Genomic DNA, 22,884 nt, shown 5'->3' with positions numbered 1-22,884 from the left:
GCCTCAGAAAAAGACTGAAGCCAAGAGCCAAGAGTAATTTTCCAAAAGAAACATCCCGTTTTTGCCAGTTTTAGAGAACTAATCTGTTTCAAATTACCATTCAAGACCAGGGTCATCATCTGTTGGATATTACCTCTATTGTGTAAAAGAATACTATAAATGTTACCATGACATCCGAGAATAATCTATTTCTTTTAATTAACAGTCGAGAGTCGCTACGCCATTCAAATATTCATCAGTCATTGTCAATTAAAATGCCAATGTGTTTGTAACTATTTCGTAAACACTCCCTAGGATGCTTGTTTTAGCATTAGTCCCACGGTAAACATGAGTTAGTATTTTTTTGTTTTTTTTGTTTTAATCATTTAAGCCCTTTTTATGAAACGTTTTCATTTCTGCAGAGCATAGTTTTCTCATCACCCAGGTCAAGAAGGAGCGCAAATTAGTTTCAGTCTGTCTGCGAGGGCATGCTAGTTATCAGAAATCCACTCTGTGTTATATTACTTCTCCATTCTTGTCATCTGCCTCACCACCACACTATGCAACACTGCCATAACGATGACAAGCACAGCAGTAAAGAAGTTCACTTTGTGCACTTTATCAATCTTCTTTTTTTTTTAATTTTCTTAGGAAAATTGCAACAGCAAAAGTACAGTATATAAGCCAAAAATGGAGTCTGTACAATGTTAACAAGCTTGAAAGTGAATATTTGGTATGAACACCTTTGTTCTTCAATACAGCCTGAACTCTCTTAGACAAGCTCTATTGCAATTTCTTCAGGAATCGTGCTCCATGGTGCGTTTTTACCATTATCATGCTCAAAAGTGAAGCTACTGCCAATCAGACACTTGACACAGACCAGTTGGTATTCAGGCTGGATCAGAATCTGATGGTACTGATGATACGTGAATTCCATCAATTTTGACAGGAGTTGTACCTCTCTCCTGACCTCCTCCATACACAGACCAGACCAGACCAATTAAAGATATCAAATTCATATTCATCACTCCATAAGACCTGTTCCCACTAATTTTCAGTCCAGTTCTTGTGTAATTTGCACAAAAGTATAGGTATTCTTTATTTAAGTAGAAGTTAAAAAGTACTGAAGTGCTTTTACTTCTTTACTTTATTCAAGTTCAATCTGCTCTGAAATGTACTCAAAGAAGGAAAGTAAGTACTTTGTTGAAGGACATCATAAATCTAACCAGTTTATCCTGCACACTGTTTGTTTTGCAGATAGTTTCAGAAAACTTTCAAAAATTACCTGCCAGTTAAAAAATGTTTATCCCTTTTTTTGTTCGCTCTGCTTCTGTAAGTACTGAAGAAGTACTGCAACTAGAAGACAGAAGGACATCTGCACCAGTTCCAGATCGTTCTGCCCCCATGACAAAAGTACTATGAAGCTCTTTTTCATTTCCTTTTTATGCGATAATCCCTCTGGTAATGATTGCACTCATAAGATTTCTGTGTTTTTGTTCCCCGTTATTTAGGCTCAAATCACTTTCATGCACATTGTGACCAGCTTGTAGTAAGAAATTACCTGAAGATCTAATTCAGGTTTTTTGTGCTAAGTTGTATGTTACCTGTAGACACAGAATTGGTTCATCCCTTGAGTCAGGTGCTTTTTATATGATTGAAGGATTTATGGGTGGCTTAACAAACAAATATTTCTCTGAAAATGGTCATATACAAGGACTGGACTGAAAACGATTGAAAAAGCAGACAATGTCCAAAGAGAAACTTTGAAAGACCGTTAAAAAATAAAAAAAAATACAAGAAATCTGTCTCCTTGGAACATTTTTACACAACACTGTGATAATGATTGGCATATTTTGTATGTTTCTTAAAGAGAAGCTTGATAACAGATTAGGGTTTTTTGTTAGTAGCTTTAGAAAGATGTAGCTATGGTAGATGAGGCTTTAGAGTTCATTTTGTGAAAAAACTGGGATAAAATCGTTCCAAAAAGTAGCTCAGTCCCATAAAACAGAAAATATTGCTCCATCATTGCTGTTCCTCATCGGTACTGATTTGTCAAAGCTGTTTCTGATTTGTGGGCACTTATAGCTCCCAGTATAGCATTAGGGATGCGTTTAAAATGCTTATAATGTTCCAAGGATATGTCAGGTCATTTGACACAGTATAATGCTTATACTCTGGTGGTGACTTCGTGGTGAGGTGGGTCAACATACGCCTAACATGCAACAGATTCCTGATTTGCGACTGGGAGTAGACAAACCCAGCGTCAGGCGGTCACGAGCTAATGTACTCCTAGTGCCGTTCCCAAGCCAGGAAAAATGGGAGAGTTGTATCGGGAATGGCATCCGGTTTGGATCCATGTACTGTGGTGATTCGTTTGAAAAGAAGGGAGCAGCTGAAAGTACCCATAATGCTCATGTGCTGGTGATGCCAGTGTAGGAAAACCTTGATAAACTATCATTACTATCCAGTCAAGTGAATTTAACTCTTTGTTCTTTGCTTTGGCAGGGGACAACATCGGATGGGCAGATCTATTTGCCCGCACACTACAGAAGACTAACCCTGTGGACCAGTACTTCCTCAATGAGTGTTGTAAGTGTGTGTGTGCACATTAATACACCACGGGGTAGAAATATGGGACTCTCCACCATTTGACCCTAGAACTGAAAAAGCTTCTCGGATGAGAGGTGAAACCAACCTAAAGAAGTCCAGACGCTTTTCTTTGCAAGCTCCTTAGACTACGATGACCTGGATGACTGAGAACCTTCACAGATACATTAATACATGTAGACCACAGAGAGACATGATACAAATGATCAAAGAAGGAAAATATGATCAGTTTTTGACATCAGCTAGCAAATAATACAAATGATGTGACCTAGAAAAGAAAAAGTTGCCCCACCAAAGATTAATGGACAGCAATTAGCAAATTCTGACAGCTGGATACGACAGCACACGACTCACAGAATTGACTGTTATGTTGACACTGAGGGAGAACTGTGTTGGGCTCTGGAGAAAAACAAAAGCCATGTTTTCATTCGACAAATAATTTTCAATGAGCCTCTAAATAAAAAACAATGTGTGTGTGTCTGTGTGTAGTATTGCAGGAGTTTCCAGAGAGCTGTGACTGCATACAGACAGATGTTGAGTGTGTGGAGGTCAGCCTGCAGGATGTTCCGTCGCTCTCGCCAAATGTTACCTGGCTGTAAGTGTCCTTTGACTCCAAGCACTCTGTCCTCTTCAAGTGATTTGTTATTTTGTAGGTTAGGTTATTACAAGCTGTAACGGCTTGGCAGGTAACAACAGCCCATGTCATTGTGGGTGTGTCACCGTGGCAAAATATGGCCTTGAAGACAGCTATACGCCAAGAACAACAAAAGAGGTAGTTTTGAGTACTCAAAGGTGTTTCTCTGTCTGTCACAGTCCCACAACCATACATGGTACAGCCACAAAGGTTTACAGGTTTGGAGAGCCCATGGATACTGACTAAATGGAGAAAAACCTCTCTGCATGTCTCTAAAGAAAAGAAAAAAATATATATATATATATCTCATTAATCTTGCTTTTCTCATTCCATCAGCTCAATTGCTTGTTACTGTAATAATTTATTGATCCATTGATTTGAATACTGAAGATAAAAGTTAAAAAAATTGAGATTGAAAAGTTGAAAAGATTTTTATTTATATTTTAGATCTATATTAAAATATTGAAGCACAGTTTAATATCCTGGGGGAAAAAATAGGGTATGATTGTCAGCAGACTAATTACAAAAGGTATACTGAGCCTTGTGTGAATTGCAGCTACAGTTCTTTCAAAAATCGCATTCACTTATTTTTATTAGTCAGTGCCAAATTAAATTTACATATATTATACATATTTCTGCATGCCTGTAGTTTGTGTGATGGTTTATTGCACATAACGTGTCAGACATTTCATCGCTTTCTCTCAGTTTTTTCCTCTTTGTGCAAAACGTATGTTTGTGTTTTTCTTACAGCCACATTTGATGGGTTGTGTTACAGGTCCCTGAGGAGCAATGAGATCCGAGTGTTGTCCGATTTTGTTTTCTCAGAATACTCTGCCCTGGAGAGACTGTGAGTATTTTTATGCTGCCATCCTTGTGCGGCCTTATAGTGTGACATACTGGACCTGAGCATCCGGTTTTTCCAGTAGATGACTGTTCCATCTACTTGTCTGTTGACAAGAAGATACATTTTCTGTGTTATTTCTTAATAATCATGTAATAAAGGGTAACAATAATATTTCTCTTACAGGTGAAAATAGGATTTTAAGAGCATATGAAAGTTTTCTGTTTTTCCTATTGTCTCAAACATAGTTTGAAATAAAAGAGAATTTGTTATTTTTATTCTGTTCTGTTTTCAGGTTTCTGCAGAACAACAGCCTCCACTTCATATCTAAGCATGCATTCAGCAGTCTGCACAATCTAAAGAGGTTGTAAGTATCCTGCCTCGTTTCCCCTGAAGCAAGTGTATTAATTTTGTTTTCCTTCAGTTCTCTTTTGTGTTACAGGTCAACTTCAATTAATTTTTTTAAACCTGAGTGGTACTCATTTCTTACATGGAGAAAAGCAGTTGTAATATGTGTTTTGACTCCAGGCTTTTCTGTGGAGTCTGTGGGAATGAGCAAAGCTGTGCATTTAAAAAAAAAAAAAAAAAAAGAGAGAGAGAGAGACAGAGAGAGAGAGACAGAGAGAGGATCAAGGTGGCTTTTTTTTGCAAGCCAAAATTTCTGTTTCTGTGTTTCGTTTATGAAATGTCAACAAATAAAACTGTGGAAAAAATGCCATCATTTATTTAAACTGTCTAAAGATGACTTCAATTTTTGTCTGACCAAAAATCATACCCAAAACTATGGGTATGTCCTATGATTATACCTTTGCTGTATTTTGTTACTTTCAAATGTAGTCATTATAGTTGCCTTTTTTATGACCAAACTTCTTGTGCTTTTCATGCTTTCTCTTAGGTTTCTCAGTGAGAACTTAATCTCCTTCCTCAGTCCCGGTGTGTTCGGGGATCTAAATCAATTGGAGTGGCTGTAAGTAACTCAAAAGCATACAGATGTGCACTTTCAATAGTCACAAATACGAATACATGGTAGCAAGGAGACTGTGTTAAAAAAAAAGTTATCCAAAGACTGCAACATTTTGTTAATTTTGCTTTTAATTTTAAAGGTTGAGATGCAAAAGTTGTCCATTTGATCCACAGGTTGGAAACAAATCCACTAGCTGGATATAAAATTATTTATTTAGGCAGCAGAGTGCAGAAGTGGAAATGGTGCAAAAATAACAAGTTTAAACGGTGCACAGATGTGTGGATTGACCTTTTTTTCTACCCGTGAAATCTTACTTGACTCAAGTAGTTTTTTCCCTTCTTTCTAAATTCTTCTGTAAAACACAAGCGCTAATGTTGTACTGTATGCTGCTATTGTGAAATACTGAAAATCACATTTGTTTAAAAATCATATTGGGTCACATTTGTAACACTTATCTAAAGAAATTGTAATCACCAATGACTTATTTAATGCAATTAGCAGTCAAACTGGGTAATCTTGTTTTGTGTGTCAGGATGTTGGACCATAACCCGCTAAGCAGCTTGTCCCAGGACACCTTCACTGGGCTCCAGTCTCTCATGTATTTGTGAGTTGCATTTTTCTTTTAATTTTATGTAATAATTTTGACTTGGATTTGTTTCTAGTCTAGGTCTACTCTGAGGTCTTCACTTACAAAATCAAAAGTCTTAAACTCTTGCAAACCTGAAAGCACTCAGTAGGAAAATAAACCTTACTTTGCAGCACATGTAAAAAAAAAAAGTGTTTATCATCTTACAAAAGTAATATCGTGCATTGCACTGAACTTTACTTATCTTTAAATATGCTACAATGCAAGCTATTTGCAAGAGGAAAGGTGAGAGTAAATCTATGATTAATGTTAAGAATTAAGTTTAATGCATGTTTAACTTCATATTACTGTTGCTTATGAGGGAGCTACTGTAGCATGCAGTACGGAGGCCTGTCAGGACAAAAATGAAGCCGCTAATTCCAGTGCACTTCAGATCACTTTGAGGTTTTCGTCATCTGGAATCTTTCACTTTGCTAGTTGTGTAATATCTTCCATATTCTTGGTTTCTACGCCCACTCATTTTATTCATTAGTCAAAAACCGGCCTGGCTTTAAGTGATGCAGAACAAGGTTTGTCTCTAAGAGTAGAGAACTTTCAAAATAATTGATGTTGTGAATATAAGAAATATGAGATAACTATTGTTCTTGTCCAATATCCTGGGCCATGACACACTTCTGATTAACTAAGCTGAATTTAGGGCAGCCGATAGTAGGCTAACTAATCCACATTGAGGCCTGGCTTAATTTGAGCTTAGTGTGTGAAACCAGCCATTTAACAAAGACCTGAAACCTGAGCTGTCGTTTGGGAAGTATTTTTAATTTCTCCCAGCTGTTTGGGTTTAGTTGGATCAGATAATGTAAAAAATAAAAAAAAATCATAATCTTTTAACAGATATTAAGTCATCTTATGGGGACAATGGCTTAATATCAACAAAGTATTAAACACTTTACTGAGCAGGATGACGTATACGGTGCAGAAAAGCCAAAACGTTATGTACCCATATGACGCAGGGTCTCAGGAGGTCAGGTCCTAAAGCCCTGGATTAATTTACACTAGGTAATGCTCAATCTGTGTTTACCTATTTCCCGCCCATCGTTCCCTTTAGATTAATTCCTTCTACTCTGTCCACTCTGACTCATAGACCTGGCCTAGCTCAACCCTAGCTGCTGCTCTTTCCACGACATGAGAACGTAATTTTGGTTCTCACAATACAATTTCTTGGAAATCAACTTCAGACCCGTCACCCTGAGCTGCATCTGCTTGGCTCATTCTCTGCATGTTTTCTTAAATCCAACCACAACAGGTATCCGTCTCACGAAATAACCCTTTAATGTTTATGTTTCAGACATAAAATGTGTTCTCACTCCACCTGCCTCCTCAAAGAGTGTTTGCACTTCCACGGAGGGACTGTTAGACGGGGATGACCATATGTCTCTCATTTGATTCCCCATTCATCTTTGGAATCAGAGTCCCTTGCCCTTACTGCCCGCTGAAGTGTTGCCACCCAAAATATTAAACATTGTTTTGATATGGAAACTGTTTCAGAGTTGAGGTCTGCCTGTGCCATAATTCTTAAGCAAATAGGGATTTTTTTACTCCACATAGTTAAAGCCCCATCAGCTACCATTTATATAGTTGGCTCAATGTCTGATTTTTTTTTTCTTTTGTTCATCTCAGCATCAGCAGAGATTTGAAGAAAGAAAATTACAGTGAACAGTTTGGTACATCCATTCTGTTATTGTTTGGCAGTGCAGTTGTGAGCATATGTCATTCCTGCCTTGGAAGAACTTATGTATCTAGCATATTTCTTGAGGAATGAAGCACTCTTCTCATTGGTTAGAGGGAAGTCAGTTTGACACAACTGTCCAAGTCCAGAACTGGCAAAACATCCCTACACTTGAATATTCCTACCACCTCATTTCAGTGTGGGCTTGATGCGCTGCCATATCATTCTCTGTCTTGTACATCTCAGACTTCTATTACTGGCAGAAACCAAAAACTTGGTTTCATCAGAAAATGGAGTTTTCCAGTCATCCGCGGTGAAATGCGGATATGTCTAAGCCCACCCAAAGCATCTGGACATGTGTTCCTTTCCCGAGAAGTGATTTAGAAGAGACCTTTTTCTATCACTGATGAGAAGCTTGATGTGTATCTTCTTTGAGGTCATAGCATTTTGGTCTCTCCGGCCATGCTTTGGATAAAAATGCTCCAGTTTCAACCCCTTGTTTTATAGCAGGTGAACAATGGCTGCAAGATCATTTAGTTAATTAGCCTCTAATAATAAATGTAATACATCCACCTGTGTGATATGAACAAAAGATACAACTCAAGGAACTGTAAGCTTTTGGATAAAACAGGTCCGTGCAAAACAATCAAGCTTCAACTTCATGGAGAGAAAAAAAATACTCAGAATTTCTGATTTTCTCAGCAAAGATGTACCTGTAACTTTATTTTGAAAGGTTCGTGGGTGGACATTCTTTTGTACATGCAAATATACTTACTAGAGATGGACTGATCCGATATTACATATCGGTATCGGTCCGATACTGACGTAAATTACTGGATCGGATATCGGAGAGAAATAAAAAATGTAATCCGATCCAAAAAAAATAAATACCAAAAAAGCACCACACAAAACTTTCGACACGGCGTAACTCTCCTCATAACCGTACCACGTTGGAGCAGTGTGCTCACGTGATAGAGCGGCTGTGTGTATTTGTAGCTTCGCTACCAAACCAGCATTTCATCTCCGAGGAAGTGATCCCAGAGAGAAGTAAAGCAAGTGTGTAAGTTCATCTCTGAATGTTTGTAAAGCATTCCCGCGTTAAGCTTAACAACCGATGTATGGAGCGACTGCCTCTTCTCTCCCCCTCCCTCTCCTGCTGCTACTTCAATCATGAAACTGCTTAATGATCAGCTGATCGGCTTTTCTGTCGCGAGTCCATCTCTCTTGTTTGTTTATCTCCCACTTTGCACCAGAAAGAGGAAACCAGCGGCTGAATAACAGAAGCACGTTTAAGCTTGATAAGCTGTTAGAATTTATTTACTTTCTACACCAGGATCTTTTTCTACGTAGCTGACGGCTGGTAACTGTGCAGGGGCGGATCTAGCAAAGTTTAGCCAGGGGGGCCGATAGGACATGAACAGGGAGAAGGGGGCACAAAGACATACTTTTCTTTCTTATTCTCATTTAAAATGTCAAGCTTTTATTAAATAATTATCTGAATCTTACACCCAAAGTTTTAATTTGATGTAAAATGTAAATAAGTCCATTACTGTATATAGTAACTATTAAGTCTAATATACCCTAGTAAGCTATATTACTTTTTCCTTTGGGGAGGTACCATCTGTGCAGTCTGCAGTTCTGTTAAAGAAAGATGTTGAATCTATTTAATAATTCTTGAAAAATAATTTCTTTCTGTGCATTTTTTTTTCACACTGCAAATTAAGGTTGATTACGTTGATTAAGCATCATGAGGTGGAGCGTGAGGGGTGGTTCCTTATTTTTTTTGTTGGTTTTTTTTGTTTTGTTTTTTTGCTGGGAGTTTTAGAGCCCTATTAGTTAGGTTGCTTACTCTTTAAAATACCAGAATAGGGAGGATGGAGTAGGTTTAAGTTTATTAGATTGATCAGTATTGCTGAACTATGAAATATTTTGGGTGCAGTGCATTTTTTGCATACAGGTATAACAGAATAGCTTTAGTGGTTTTTTTTTTGTTTTTTTAACTTAAGTATGAACTTATACAAAAAGCAGCAAGATATTAAAAAAATTGTTTTATTGATTAAAAAACACATTATGTCGGATTCATATCGGTATCGGTCGATATCCAAATTTATGATATCGGTATCGGACATAAAAAAGTGCTATCGTGCCATCTCTAATACTTACCTTTCAAAATGTATATAAAAGTTCCTGGGACATAATTTAATAACATCCCAAAGTCATATAAACTGTGTGATAATGTCGTGTATACACTAACTTTTCTTTTTAGAATTTACAGCCTGCCTTGCTGGTGAAATAACAGCCTGTACATAAACAAAGATAATAAAGTTATGAGTCAAGTATATGACATGTGAAAATTTTTCCATGCAAACATGTTGCTGCTTCCTGCTGTCTGTCTGACTTTTGACTTACTTTTGCTTGACTGACCCCCGATCCTACACTCTGAGGATCAGCACATTTATATATGGATGACAAGAAGTCCAGGAGTAATTTGGCTCTTAAAAGTCACAGTCTAAGCCTTACATCTGTTTAGTAGTCACTCTACAACTCTGTTCGGTCCTATTTAGTTTTGCGATTAAATGTCTTCCTCCCCCCTTCAGGTCCATGGTGAACACTTCACTGCAGCAGCTTCCTCATCCAAGCTTCTGTCAACACATGCCTGCCTTGGACTGGCTGTGAGTGAGAGTGTACTTGTGTGCATGCAGGTGTGTAGTGCATGTGATGTTAGTGCACTAAAAAGTGTAGCAGTTCTGCTGATGTGTGTTTGTCCTTGTTTGCATATATAAATAACAAATTAAACTGGTATCATAGAGGTGATACTGAGTTGCATGACGGTTTGAGTTAGCCGATATCTCTGGGGCTGCTCAGATTTGCTTTATTTTTTTCTGAGCAGATTAAGTGCAAGAGAAAATATTCCATTTACTTTTTCTTTCATAACTTTTACCAAAAATCTATGAAAATTCCACCCTTATATTTGTATGTTTAGTAAATGTACATTTTTATTTTCCCTCTCCTCCTGTTTTCACTACTCTCAGGGATCTTGAGGGAAACCAGATTCAAACTCTTAACTACTCTATCTTAAAGACATGCAGCAAGCTTGAAGTTTTGTGAGTATCCTGCTTTATTAAAAGTTCAATAAGAATGCTGAAAGCTCAGGGTTTAAATCTGCGCACCACACAGAAAGTTTCCCAAAAGATAAGGTAACGAGAGGTGTTTTTTGATCTTCAGATGCTGCATATATACTCAGCAGCTACTTTGTTAGGTACACTTGTTGAACTACTCAATAACACAAATATCTAATCGGCCAAACAAATAGCCGCAACTCTGTGCATGTAGGCATGAAAACATGGTCAAGACGACCTGCTGAAGTTCAAATGAATGTCACGAGGCTGAAGAAGTCACTTGAATGAGTGACAAAACGTTTCTCCCACTGAAAACACTATGCCCAGATGAACATAATCAAGTTTTTAGGATGTCTAAAGAAGACTGTAAAAATGTTGTCTGGTCTCATGAGTCATGATTTCTGTTGCAACATCTGGATGTTAGCATTTGGCATTAACAACAAGAAAGCATGGATCCATCCTGCCTTGTGTCAAAGCTCGGGTTAGTGGTGGAATAGTGTTGGGGATATTTTCTTGGCACACGTTGTGTCCCTTCAGACCAGTGGAGCATTGTTTAAACACAACAGCCTACCTGAGTATTGTTGCTGACCATGACCACAGTGCACCCATCTTCTCATGGCTCAGATCACTTCGAACTGGTTTCTTGGACATGGCTTCTCAACATCTCAACCCAGTAGAGCAGGTGTTTCAAACACAATGGCCCAACAAAGACAAAACTATGCATAAGACAAGACCCCCCCCCCACAGCCATTCAAACTAGTAGATAAACAATTAAATAAAAAGTTTGTGTCTTTCATTTTTTTGCATTTTACAAAGTGTCCACAGTAAAAAGAATCACTTGTTGAAATGTTGCTCGTGTCAGAACTATAACAGAATGTGATATAGATACAATATTACAGCTGTTGCATTGTTAGTCTACAGCAAGTGTTAGTTAAGTGTAATGAAGATGTGTTTGTGCATGTTTAATATATCTCTGAGGTCTCAGTTGTGCCTAAACGCAGTTAATGTTGTGTTTACAGGAAATACATTAGAAATGATGGACTTTTCATATATCAATGCAGTTAGTTAATCATCCTTAAGGGACTTAAGTGGCTTAAGTTTTTAGAAAATCTCCCATTTTAATCCTTTAATTATGTTTTATTCATTTTATTTTATCTGTTCACCTAAGTTTATCTCCTGTTCTCTCCCCTTGGTGCGCCCACCCTCAGACACACTTGTTCTATTTTTATTTATTTTATTAATTAACAAGAACAAATTCTGCTGTGCAATCAGATCTTTAAGAAATTGGTCAAACAAGCATAGAACTAGAAATTGGCGCAACTAAATGTGACTATCAGGCCTGGCCTAAACTTGCTTGGAAACTTGGCTCAGGCAAAAAATTACACTGTGGCAGGCCTGCTGATCTTGGCTTAATTAGGCTTCTCACCAGCTCTTTTCCTGCAGTCATACTTGGAGTTGGCCTCGGCATGCAATCATGTCACTAGACCCAGCAGCTCCGGAGAATATGTTTAAGTAAAGCTTTTCCTGGGCACATTGTGCTCTTCATTTATTTTTATCCCAGATGTGGAGGGTCACTGGGTTAAATAGGACATAAACAGAAATTAATGCTCTGGGTTTTAGTCTGCCAGGTTATTATTCCAGGTCCGTCACTACCATGTGATAGTGAGCTTGTGGGATGGCACCTATTCATTCACTTGTCACCACATCACAGTGGATTGTGTATATGGATCTTTTGCTTCCCACTGTCAACAGGATCACCTCATACACCAACAGAAGCCAGACAAATGCCATACACTTAAATTTAAGCTCTTCCACTTCGGTGAGCCAAGTCTCAATCTCCTTGGTGGATGCTGCATCCCTGACCTCACCAAGGCTGCCGACTTGCTGTTTCACAAATGGCAATGCAAAGCCCAACAGTAAAGCATGTTGTTTTTAGGACCTATCAGAGCAGCTCATGTGCCTCAGAGGAGGTTAAACTGAGATCTAGACAGACGTGCAATCAAGGTTTGTTTCAAATGAATGCATGTGCGGCATTTTTAAACTCCACAAATAAAAACACAACATAGGGCTGAGAGGAGATGAGCCATGAGGTTTGGCAGTGAAATGAGCTGAATTAGAGGAAAGGATTCACATGAAGTTCAGTGAGTACGGAGGCCTAAGCAGGGTCATGCAAACTTTGAGGACATGGTTAAGACTGACTAAAGTAAATGAGATTGTATCCATTTATACCAGTTTTCCAACAGCACTTTGCAGCTCTCTGCATGGTTTCTGACAGCAGCTCTGCCTTCTTCAGGTTACTGATAGACAACAGGATTAGGACAATTCCCGAAAACACCTTCCAGTCTCTGTGGAAGCTGGCCGAACTGTGAGTAAGAGCATATTCACAGAAAGTCAGTAAAAGCATGTCAAAATAAATAAATAAATATACACCACTGTCTTCAAGTTCACTCAAAGAGATTCTGGTGAGGCTGGTGTTAGAGAGGTTTTGTTCTGATGAGATATGAAGTGTCAGGGATGAGTAAGAAAAGAAACCTGTGTAGAATTTCATGCAAACATTATGTATCTGCGCATTTATTTAAAGCCTTTGCTGTTTTCTATGCATGTTTACACTGTCCATGTTTGGAATTGAATGAGAAAAATGTAAATGTGCTATAAAATGAGTCAGGAGGTTTAATTTTTCCCTTTTCTCTTTCATCCTCTTTAGGGATCTGTCTAGGAACAGGATTAGGGAGCTGCCAAAAAACACCTTCAAGAGTCTCTCCAATTCCCTCCTTAAACTGTGAGTAAATGATAGTGTGGAAAATCATTCGTCATTATGTGGGTTTTGTAACAGGACTGAATTAGGACAAGGTCTAAAGTAGGATTAAGAAAAAATAACTTTGTGAAGGTTTCTGAGAATGTGACTTATTCTTAGTGGGATACATGGTGGCTGTAATCAGATGCAGAATAAAACTATTTTTGTTGGAAGCTCTGAAAGAAAGAATTTATAATGTAAAAGAAAAATCAATCACGAAACTGTTGCATTGAGTTAAAATAATAAGTGCAAGCATCATATTTTTAGATAAACTGAGTTTATTTATGTGCCAATTCTATATAATCCTCCATTAATCCTCTTACTTCATTTTCATTTAGTGGTATTTTGAGCTTCTTTTCCACTGTGTGAGAGGAAAATGATATATAGTAATGTAACATAAGAAATATTTACAAACTGAAGACAGGCAGTAAAATCCTGCATCAAACTGCAGTATGTAGTAGGGTTTTTTGTACTTGATATTTAAGTATTACTTCACTGTTTGTGACCCACAATGTATGATGACTTTGACTTCTCTGATTTCAAAGGCTCATCAAATCAAATATGATACACTCAGCGTTACAAGGTTAACTCTGATCGTCCGTGTAACTCACAGTTTTAGAGCTGCTCCTCGTATGCATTGTGTCGTGCATTAAGGCATATGGACTGTTTTGATTTTGTAGTGTTAAATGTATGTATAAAATGTCTCAGCCTTTTCTATGCATACTCAAATCTTCCACTTATTACGTAAAAACAACATTTCTGTACTTTTGCCTCTTAGTGCTGAAGGGGAAAAAATTATCAAAATGAATGAACTTTGAGACAAACCTGTTTATGAGCAGCAGCTGAAGACCTTTTTTTGGGAAAGGAGGGGCCAGGAGTCAGAGTAACAGCGCATGAATAATTGCTTTCATAAAACTATTGCGCTCCAGTTGGTCCGCTGGCTCCGTGTGTGTGTGTGTGTGTGTGTGTGTGTGTGTGTGTGTGTGTGTGTGTGTGTGTGTGTGTGTGTGTGTGTGTGTGTGTGTGTATAACTCCCTAACGATCACTAGCTAAGACTTAACTAGAACAATGAGATTAGGCTATTTTCCACAGCACGAGCTATCCATGGAAACGTTTTTGAGTCTTGTTGATCCCACACCTCACAGGAAAGAGACAGGCGGAGAAGGCGGACTAGGGGTCTGCTATTTGAATCACTCGCATCACAGAAGAATTGCTGTTTATTGAGACTTTTGGGACAATCTGCTGCCCTCATTCGATGTCACATAATGCACATACAGTAACACATCCAATGGAGTGCATCCCCCTTTCAGTGACAAAACAGGCCTGGCCCATCAAGGGTTGGACTCGACTAGACCCCGGAAGGTGTGCTGTGGTATCTGGCACCAAGATGTTAGCAACAGATCCTTCCATCGTGTAAACTGTGAGGTGGCGCTTCCATGGATCAGACTTATTTCTCCAGCACATCCTACAGGTGCTCGATTGGATTGAGATCTTAGGAATTTGGAGGCAATGTGAACACCTCAAACTCATCGTTGTGCTACTTTTTGCTTTTTGGTGCCCTGCAGTGGACACACTGGGTCCAAAAAGCAGCATGGTCAACATGGGTACCATGAATGATCTGTGAAAATGCAGCACAATACACAATAAACTGTGATGCACAGTATATTCTGACATGTTTTCATCAGTTTGCAGTACAACAGCTCATATGTTGGATCGGACCACACAAGCCAGCCTTCGATTCCCACGTGCATCAATGACCCTGCTGCTGGTTCACCACTGTTCTTTCGTTGAACCACTTGGGATAGATAGTGACCACTACAGACTGGGCACACCTCAAAAAAGCTGCTCTGACCCAGTCGTCAACCCATTACAGTTTGGCCCTCGTCAAACTCGCTGAAATCCCTACGCTTGCCCTTTTTTTTTTTCTTGGAAGTGCAGGCTGATCTCACAGATCACTGCTGTCACTTCAAAAGCTGTCCATCGTGAAGCGACTTACAAAGCAGGAAAAAATATATTATGTCAAAGTATCAAAATATGCTATTGCACAGATCTATCCTGCCATTGTTCATTGCAACATTTCTGGCTTGTAGTTATTCAGGCCCTCTAAAGAAGACTTTAAATCTACTCTAAACTATGTAATCTGAGCAGGGGGAAAAGTGCAGAAAGCATTCTGTATCTAATGTCAGGTGTAATTGGACACAGACCTGTTTTTTTACTTGTTTTAAACAATCAAGGATGTCAGGAATGTACTGTCATTTGGCCATTTGTTATATTTCATGTTGACAGGCTTTGTTGTGTTTATCATCTGTTTCTTGTTTCAGAAATATCTCCCATAATCCTCTCCTCCGTATTCATCCAAGCCATTTCCACCACCTGACACATCTTCAGTCTCTGTAAGTACTCTGACATACACACGTTTGCCTGTTTTTATACATGTGAGGACCTTTATTGCCCTGAGCCTCAAACATCACAACTACATGCTTAATTTTAATAACTTTCCTCTAAACGTTATTCTAACCTCAATCATGAATACTAGTTTAAATCTTCAAACACTTCTTTGAAGTCATCTGGGACTCTCCAGAATATCTTTCTAATGCATTAATGGCTTCTTCACTTTGATGTCTTAATGCTGAAATTGGTCTTCAGAGTTTGCTGTAGTCTAGTGCGGTGGTGAAATCTGTTATTTCCTACAGAGCGCTGGAGGGAATTGAGATCACAGATATTCAGACTAAGGTGTTCCTTCCCATGAAGAACCTCTCCCACATGTATGTGTAACACACAGCCGTCACTTCAGAAGAACCAGCATGTTTTGTCATCTCTTCTTTGTCGGTTGTGTTTTTGTTTGTTTTTTACAATTTTTCTCTTTTCTCTACAAGCTATTTCAAGAAGTTTCAGTACTGTTCCTACGCACCTCATGTGAGGTCCTGTAAACCCAACACAGATGGCATCTCTTCTTTTGAGGACCTCCTGGCTAACATGGTGCTGCGGGTGTCTGTCTGGGTCATGGCCCTCATCACCTGCTTCGGTAATCTGTTTGTCATCGGCATGAGGTCGCTGATTCGTGCTGAGAACAACCTGCATGCTGTCTGCATCAAAGTTCTCTGCTGTGAGTAACAACGTAGCACCGGGTGAGACAGTCTCGCAAAATAAAAGTACTTGTAAAAGCAGCAATAAATCTAAATGTCAAGCTGTTCTTTTGGAAAGTGAATAAGTCAGCTTAGCCTTGCTTCTATCCAATGAAACAGGATGAAGAAGTTTGTTATACTGGGATGGGATCAAACTGCTTGGAGACTTCCCAATCTACACACTTCTCCTTCATTCTCCTCTTTCACATTCCCTGTGCCTTTCTATGCCACTGTTGCAAAGCCTACTCCAAAAATGCAAAAACTGGGATGTTTTGTAAAGTGGAAATAAAAACAGAATGCAGAAATGAAATAAGGAAAAAGTTCCAGATAAACTATCAGCTCATTTTGAAATCGATGATAGCAAAATTTACCAGTGTATAGCATCCTGCCTTCATTTAACATCAGTCCATAAAAGTCTGGGACCTGAGGAAACCAGCAGCTGGACCTTTAGAAGTGTAGCCTTTTCCCATTCTTGTCTGACAGAGGACTCTAGCTACTCGGCAATCCTGGGTCTAATGCACCCTCATACCATTAGAGAGCCAGGCATCCATGTTTTCCAAAATGAATTTTAAATTTCAATTTGTCTGACCACAGAATAGTTTTCCGCTGTGCCTCAGTCCATTTTAAATGACCTTTGACCCAGAGAAGATGGTAGCATTTCTGGATCATGTTCACATATGGCTTGTTCTTTGCATCATAGAGCTTTAAACCTTCTTGGATGGCACAATGAACTGTGTTCACAGACAGTGAAATCTGGAAGTGTTACTGAGCACATGCAGGGATTTCCATGACAAAATCAAGTCTGTTTTTATTGCAGTAAAGTCTAAGGACCTGCAGATTATGGGCATCCAGGACTGGTATTTTTCTCCAGATGCATCTTTTGATGATATTTTGTACTGTAACTGGTGAGGTATCCAAAGTCTTCATAAATTTGCAGTGAGGAAAACTGTTCTAAAATTCTTCAATTTGTGTTTTTTCTTTTCTTTTCTTTTTAAACAGATTTGTGAACCTCTGCGCATCTTTACTTCTTAGAAACTCTGCCTCTCAGGGATGCTCTTTTTATACCCACTCATGTTTCTGATTTGTTGCCAGTGATCCCAATGAGTTGCAAAAAGTCTCTGCAGCTGTTTCTTTTTAGTATCACTTACTTTTGTTTTCTGTGTTCTGTTGTGAATAGCACGTGACTATGGGTTTATGAGATTGGTATTTGTGTTTACACAGGATCCCAACTTTTTCTGGATTTGGGATTGTAGTTTGCGTCTCCCCTCATGGTAAAAAGCTTCCCTCCCTGAGTCTGTTTCTATTTGAGGTTTCTTCCTCTTTAGAGGGAGTTCTTTCACGACTCTGTTGTCTATGGCTCGCTCATATGGGATTGTCCAATCAAACCATGGGATTGTGGCTATATTAGATTGTCACAATATGAACAAAACTGTCTGGAGGCAAAATTGTTTCCACTTGGTTTGTTTCCAGAAGTAAAAACATGTTTAATTTTTTTTTTTTATTTAATGTCAGAAATCTAACAGCATTGTGTTAGAGAAAACAAAAACAAGAGACTAACTCACTAAGACTCTGAGATGGAGGGAAAAGGAAATGAAGATGTTTGCTGCAAACCATGCAGGTTTTTGGTTTTTTGTTCTGCTGTACTTCTTAAATTGTTTACTTTGTCTTATTTGTACATTATTTACGGAGCACCTTTTCTTTGGAGATTGCAGATAGTTGCGTCGTTAATGTGAGGAGCAGATTGTTCTTTTGTTTTTGTTTTTTGTTTATTTACTCTGTCATTAATGAATAAGTAAAGAAACATAATCATCTAATTCAAGGACGGGCTTTCTAGGAACATTAAAAATTTGATATAATAGATTAGACGTGAGAAGCAAGTGGGCTTGAGTTCAGATCCTTAATTAATAAATGGAGGTCAATTTTGAATCTGTGAGAAATGCCTCTTAAAATGCAGTTGAGGTCCTGTCAGATCATTAAAGAAATTCACAGTCACTCAGAGATTGTTTGAGCAGACCCCCACCCCCCAAACCTCGGGTTGAGAGGTTTAACAATAAATATATCAAAATTTGTGAAACTTTAGCAGCTATAATGCATTTAACATCTCACTAAAATTGCATTTTTAATCCAGGGGTGTCTTTGGTTACAGGGAATCATGTTTTTACAGCAGTAATAACTTAGTGAAGAAGAGATTATTGTGCAGCTATTAGTAAGTATAAATTTAGATTGCCATAGTCTTCTTAAAATTAAGATGCTAACCACAACGACTGAAAATATGCTTTACGTTTAATTTCTAACATTCTAATAAGTAATTACACAGGACACAGAGGGTTCATGTGGTACTCATAAATATACTTTGATTAGTGTGTGATTACATCTTCCAACAAATTGATCTGTTTTCAAAAATTCTGATTTTATCCATTAAAAATACAAAGGAGCATGCATCGGTTTGTGGAAGCCACCAACAACAACAGCTGGTTATAAGCTAACATCATGTATCCAAAAAATCACAGTTTCCTTCTCATAAACAGTTTGTTTATATTCTTGCACCATAGGGTAGCGTTTTTTCATGAGGTGTCCGTTAGAGCCACTATAAAGGAAGTTTCACTAATGTTAATGTTAATGACTAACAGCAGCTAACAACAGCATTTCCCAACAGAAAAGTTTAGCATATCTCAAACAACAATAAGAGGAGGGGGTGGAAAATCTCAGAGTGAACGGCTGCTGTTTATTTCAAATCATCCTCAAGAAACTGTGATTTTGGATGAGACAGGTTTTAAAGTCTCAGTTTTAAACTCACTGAAAAGCCTTCAGCTAATCCAAAACGCTGCAGCAAGAGTACTGACAGGGACTAGAAAGAGAGAGCATATTTCTCCTGTTTTGGCTTCCCTTCATTGGCTTCCTGTTAAATCCAGAATTGAATTCAAAATCCTGCTCCTCACATACAAGGTCTTAAATAATCAGGCCCCATCTTATCTCAATGACCTTGTAGTACCATATCACCCTATTAGAGCACTTCGCTCTTGCTCTGCAGGCCTACTTGTTGTTCCTAGAGTATTTAAAAGTAGAATGGGAGGCAGAGCCTTCAGTTTTCAGGCCCCTCTTCTGTGGAACCAGCTTCCAGTTTGGATTCGGGAGACAGACACTATCTCTACTTTTAAGATTAGGCTTAAAACTTTCCTTTTTGCTAAAGCATATAGTTAGGGCTGGACCAGGTGACCCTGAATCCTCCCTTAGTTATGCTGCAATAGACATAGGCTGCCGGGGGATTCCCATGATGCATTGAGTTTTTCCTTTCCAGTCACCTTTCTCACTCACTATGTATTAACAGACCCCTCTGCATTAAATCATATCTGTTATTAACCTCTGTCTCTCTTCCACAGCATGTCTTTTATCCTGTCTTCCTTCTCTCACCCCAACCGGTCGCAGCAGATGGCCGCCCCTCCCTGAGCCTGGTTCTGCCGGAGGTTTCTTCCTGTTAAAAGGGAGTTTTTCCTTCCCACTGTTGCCAAAGTGCTTGCTCATAGGGGGTCATATGATTGTTGGGTTTTTTTCTCTGTATCTATGAAGCGCCTTGAGGCGACTTATGTTGTGATTTGGCGCTATATAAATAAAATTGAATTGAATTGAATTGAACAATCACTTCAGTATCACTGTCATCAGACGTGAGCTTCACTGTCTCATCGACTCATATCGGACTCCTTTCACAAAGTTTTACAGCCTCCTAATAGACACCAAACAAACTGACAGCAGACTGACAGCCTACACTCCCTACAGATGAACAGACACCAGAGCTGTTTGTCCTAGAGTGGCCACCATACCTAAGGTGATGCACTTGAATTGGGAGGGGTAAGAAAACAGTTGACTGCAATCTAGTGCATCTAGATCTAGTGGTGAGATTTTACACACAGTTTTAGTCAACGCTTACCTAATTTCTTTCCAACCCACCTATCTGCATATAGCAAGATCCATCCATGCTTGTGGTTCCATTAATCTTGCCTGTTGTGGTGACTTAAAAAATATTATGATACTGTTTTTGGGAAGGATGTAGCTGACAGATGGGCTTATAATCACACAGGGCACATCTGCCGGTAAATAGACTCATAGATGTCATCCTTATCATCCAGGTGCTGACTGCCTCATGGGCGTGTACCTGTTTTTTGTTGGCGTATCTGATGTAAAATTCCGCGGTCAGTACAACCGTAACGCCCTGCTGTGGATGGAAAGTGCGGAGTGTCGGATCATTGGATTCCTGGCCATGCTCTCCTCAGAGGTACTGCCCATGTATATATCACACTTCAACACACGCAAATATGCATGCAGATTGAGACGAACTGATCTGTACTGTAAAACTGACACATCACAAGGAGTTGCACTTACACATCCTTCGCTTTTTGCTTGTACTTTTGCCCTGCTGTTTTCAGCTAAAGTAGCTTCAAGATTAAAATCATCTTTTGTTCCGCTCACTGGCCGTATCAGCTTGTTTCGGCTCTGCATTGTATAAATATCATGTTTGCAGACTAAAGTACTCATATTATGCTCTCTTTTACTTTAAAAACGTGTTTATAATTCACTCTCACTCATTGCTTTTAGCTGTTGCAGATGGAGACATAACAAGCCTCAGCTGGAGTTTAACAACCCGTCTCAGAACTTTATGCACTTTCCAGGATCAATCATCATTAGACTGACTTTATAAATGATGTGAACCCAAGTTCCATCCTCTGCATGTTGATTCCTCTGTCATAATAGAGGTTCTACTAATAACAGTGCAGCCAATATTCAAACCAGTGTTCAGTTTATAAGTTAAAAACATGTTGTTTTCATTTGCGGTGCATGTTTCTCCTCAGGTGTCTGTTCTCCTCCTGACCTACCTGACTCTGGAGAAGTTCCTTGTCATTGTTTTCCCTTTTAGAAATTTGCGCCCAGGCAAATTTCAGACAGGGGTAAGTTGCACTTTTCAAAATGGGGAACAATGTGCCTGATGAATGTCATCCAACTGTTGTCTTTGTCTACAAAGTAATCGTCACTCTTATTTTGAAGAAAAACTGCTGAAGAACACACTGCACAAAAGTCCTCAACGCTTACTGACTCAGTAACTGCAGAGCTCCAAACCTCCTCTGGCATTAACATCAGCACAAAAACTGTTTGCTGGGAGCTTCATGCCTTCAGTAGGTGTAAAGTGCAGGTAGCTCATTTTAGTCCACTAGTAATCTTAGCTGTAAGGGAAAACAGTTTGTGTGAAGAACAAAAGAGAGATATCCTTTGTTCTACTGGTTTGGTATGAAGTATAAAGTAACCCCTGAACATCGCCAGAAGTCCCCAAAATATTGACCATTTCCAGATTTACTACAGTCTAATATTCATTTTACTGCTTTGAACCAAGTCTAAGAGTCAGCCATTTACTGTAAATATGCCTCCACCCACCTCACATCCACCAGTAAAGAATTAAAAGACCTACTGCTTGTTCTCCCAGATTGTCCACACAGGGGCAGAACATAAAGTGACTCGTCAGTCAGCAGGAGGCAACTTGATTGAAGAAAATGCTTGAAATCTGATAAAATAAATGTCAACTAGAGTTTGGAAACCCAGGCAGTCATAACTTTTCTTATTTGGGGAATTTGAAGAGTACTTTGTGTGAAATCCTGACAGCATGTATGTTGTCCTGCTTTAAGGTGGTCCTGGCTTCGATCTGGCTGCTGGGGTTTATTATTGCAGCCGTGCCCCTAATGAATGAGGACGTCTTTGGGAACTACTACGGACGTAATGGGGTCTGCTTTCCCCTGCACTCTGACAGGCAAGAAAAACCTACTGCCAAAGGATATTCCACAGGGATTTTTCTGGGTGAATAGAAGATTTTGTTTTTCATGAATTTTCATTCCATAGTTTATACTTACATAAGTAAGAGACAGCACTCAGAAGTGGGAATAATTCTTTGTATTATTGTAGGGTCTTTACCTTACAACATAAAACACCTTGAGGCAACTGTTGCTGTGATTTGGTGATGTATAAATGAAATTGAATTGAATTGGAGTTCAGTAAAATCTTTTTTTTAAATTGTCTTTTTCAGAAAAGAAAGACAATCTTCCATTTAAACTTTAAACACCCAAAGAAATGTGAAATTGTTCATTATCACAGAATATACAAAGAGTAAAGTAAAAAAAACTACGCAGTACAAATCTGTGAAGCAGAACTGTCCTGTGTTCAAAACCACTTAAATACTGTATTTAATACTGTATGAATTGCATAACGGTGTTTGATATAGTCCCAGCCAGCATGAAAAGCATTTGTATCTCTTTAGGTCTAAACCTGGTGGCTTTCCTGGTGATTGTATTCTCCTACTCCAGTATGTTCTGCTCCATCTATAAAACCGGCATCAATGCCACCGACCTGAGGAGCGGACTGCACAGAGATGTGGCTGTGGCCAACAGGTTTTTCTTCATCGTGTTCTCTGATGCCCTCTGCTGGATTCCTATATTTTTGGTGAAAGTCCTCTCGCTGCTGGAGGTGGAGAT

At 38.9% G+C, this 22,884-nt stretch overlaps 1 protein-coding gene across 1 annotated transcript in view; it reads left to right on the top strand.

Annotated features, from left to right (window-relative positions):
- rxfp2a (relaxin family peptide receptor 2a) overlaps positions 1 to 22,884 on the top strand; it is a 45,319-nt gene that overhangs the window by 16,078 nt on the left and 6,357 nt on the right. The window contains exons 3-19 of the mRNA XM_013915307.1: positions 2,485 to 2,568; positions 3,076 to 3,181; positions 3,996 to 4,067; positions 4,357 to 4,428; positions 4,957 to 5,028; positions 5,558 to 5,629; positions 9,935 to 10,009; positions 10,370 to 10,441; positions 12,750 to 12,821; positions 13,161 to 13,235; positions 15,572 to 15,643; positions 15,944 to 16,015; positions 16,127 to 16,356; positions 20,500 to 20,645; positions 21,220 to 21,315; positions 22,045 to 22,213; positions 22,671 to 22,876. Coding sequence (XP_013770761.1) covers positions 2,485 to 2,568; positions 3,076 to 3,181; positions 3,996 to 4,067; positions 4,357 to 4,428; positions 4,957 to 5,028; positions 5,558 to 5,629; positions 9,935 to 10,009; positions 10,370 to 10,441; positions 12,750 to 12,821; positions 13,161 to 13,235; positions 15,572 to 15,643; positions 15,944 to 16,015; positions 16,127 to 16,356; positions 20,500 to 20,645; positions 21,220 to 21,315; positions 22,045 to 22,213; positions 22,671 to 22,876 — 1,763 coding nt within the window. The remainder of the gene's footprint in view (positions 1 to 2,484; positions 2,569 to 3,075; positions 3,182 to 3,995; positions 4,068 to 4,356; positions 4,429 to 4,956; positions 5,029 to 5,557; positions 5,630 to 9,934; positions 10,010 to 10,369; positions 10,442 to 12,749; positions 12,822 to 13,160; positions 13,236 to 15,571; positions 15,644 to 15,943; positions 16,016 to 16,126; positions 16,357 to 20,499; positions 20,646 to 21,219; positions 21,316 to 22,044; positions 22,214 to 22,670; positions 22,877 to 22,884) is intronic.

The sequence above is a fragment of the Pundamilia nyererei genome, unplaced genomic scaffold, assembly GCF_000239375.1.
Source record: "Pundamilia nyererei isolate P.nyererei 1_Seehausen unplaced genomic scaffold, PunNye1.0 scaffold00286, whole genome shotgun sequence".
NCBI classification, from domain to species: Eukaryota; Metazoa; Chordata; class Actinopteri; order Cichliformes; family Cichlidae; genus Pundamilia; species Pundamilia nyererei.
Note: the sequence above shows the minus strand (reverse complement) of the source record. Positions and strands in the feature narration are given on the sequence as shown.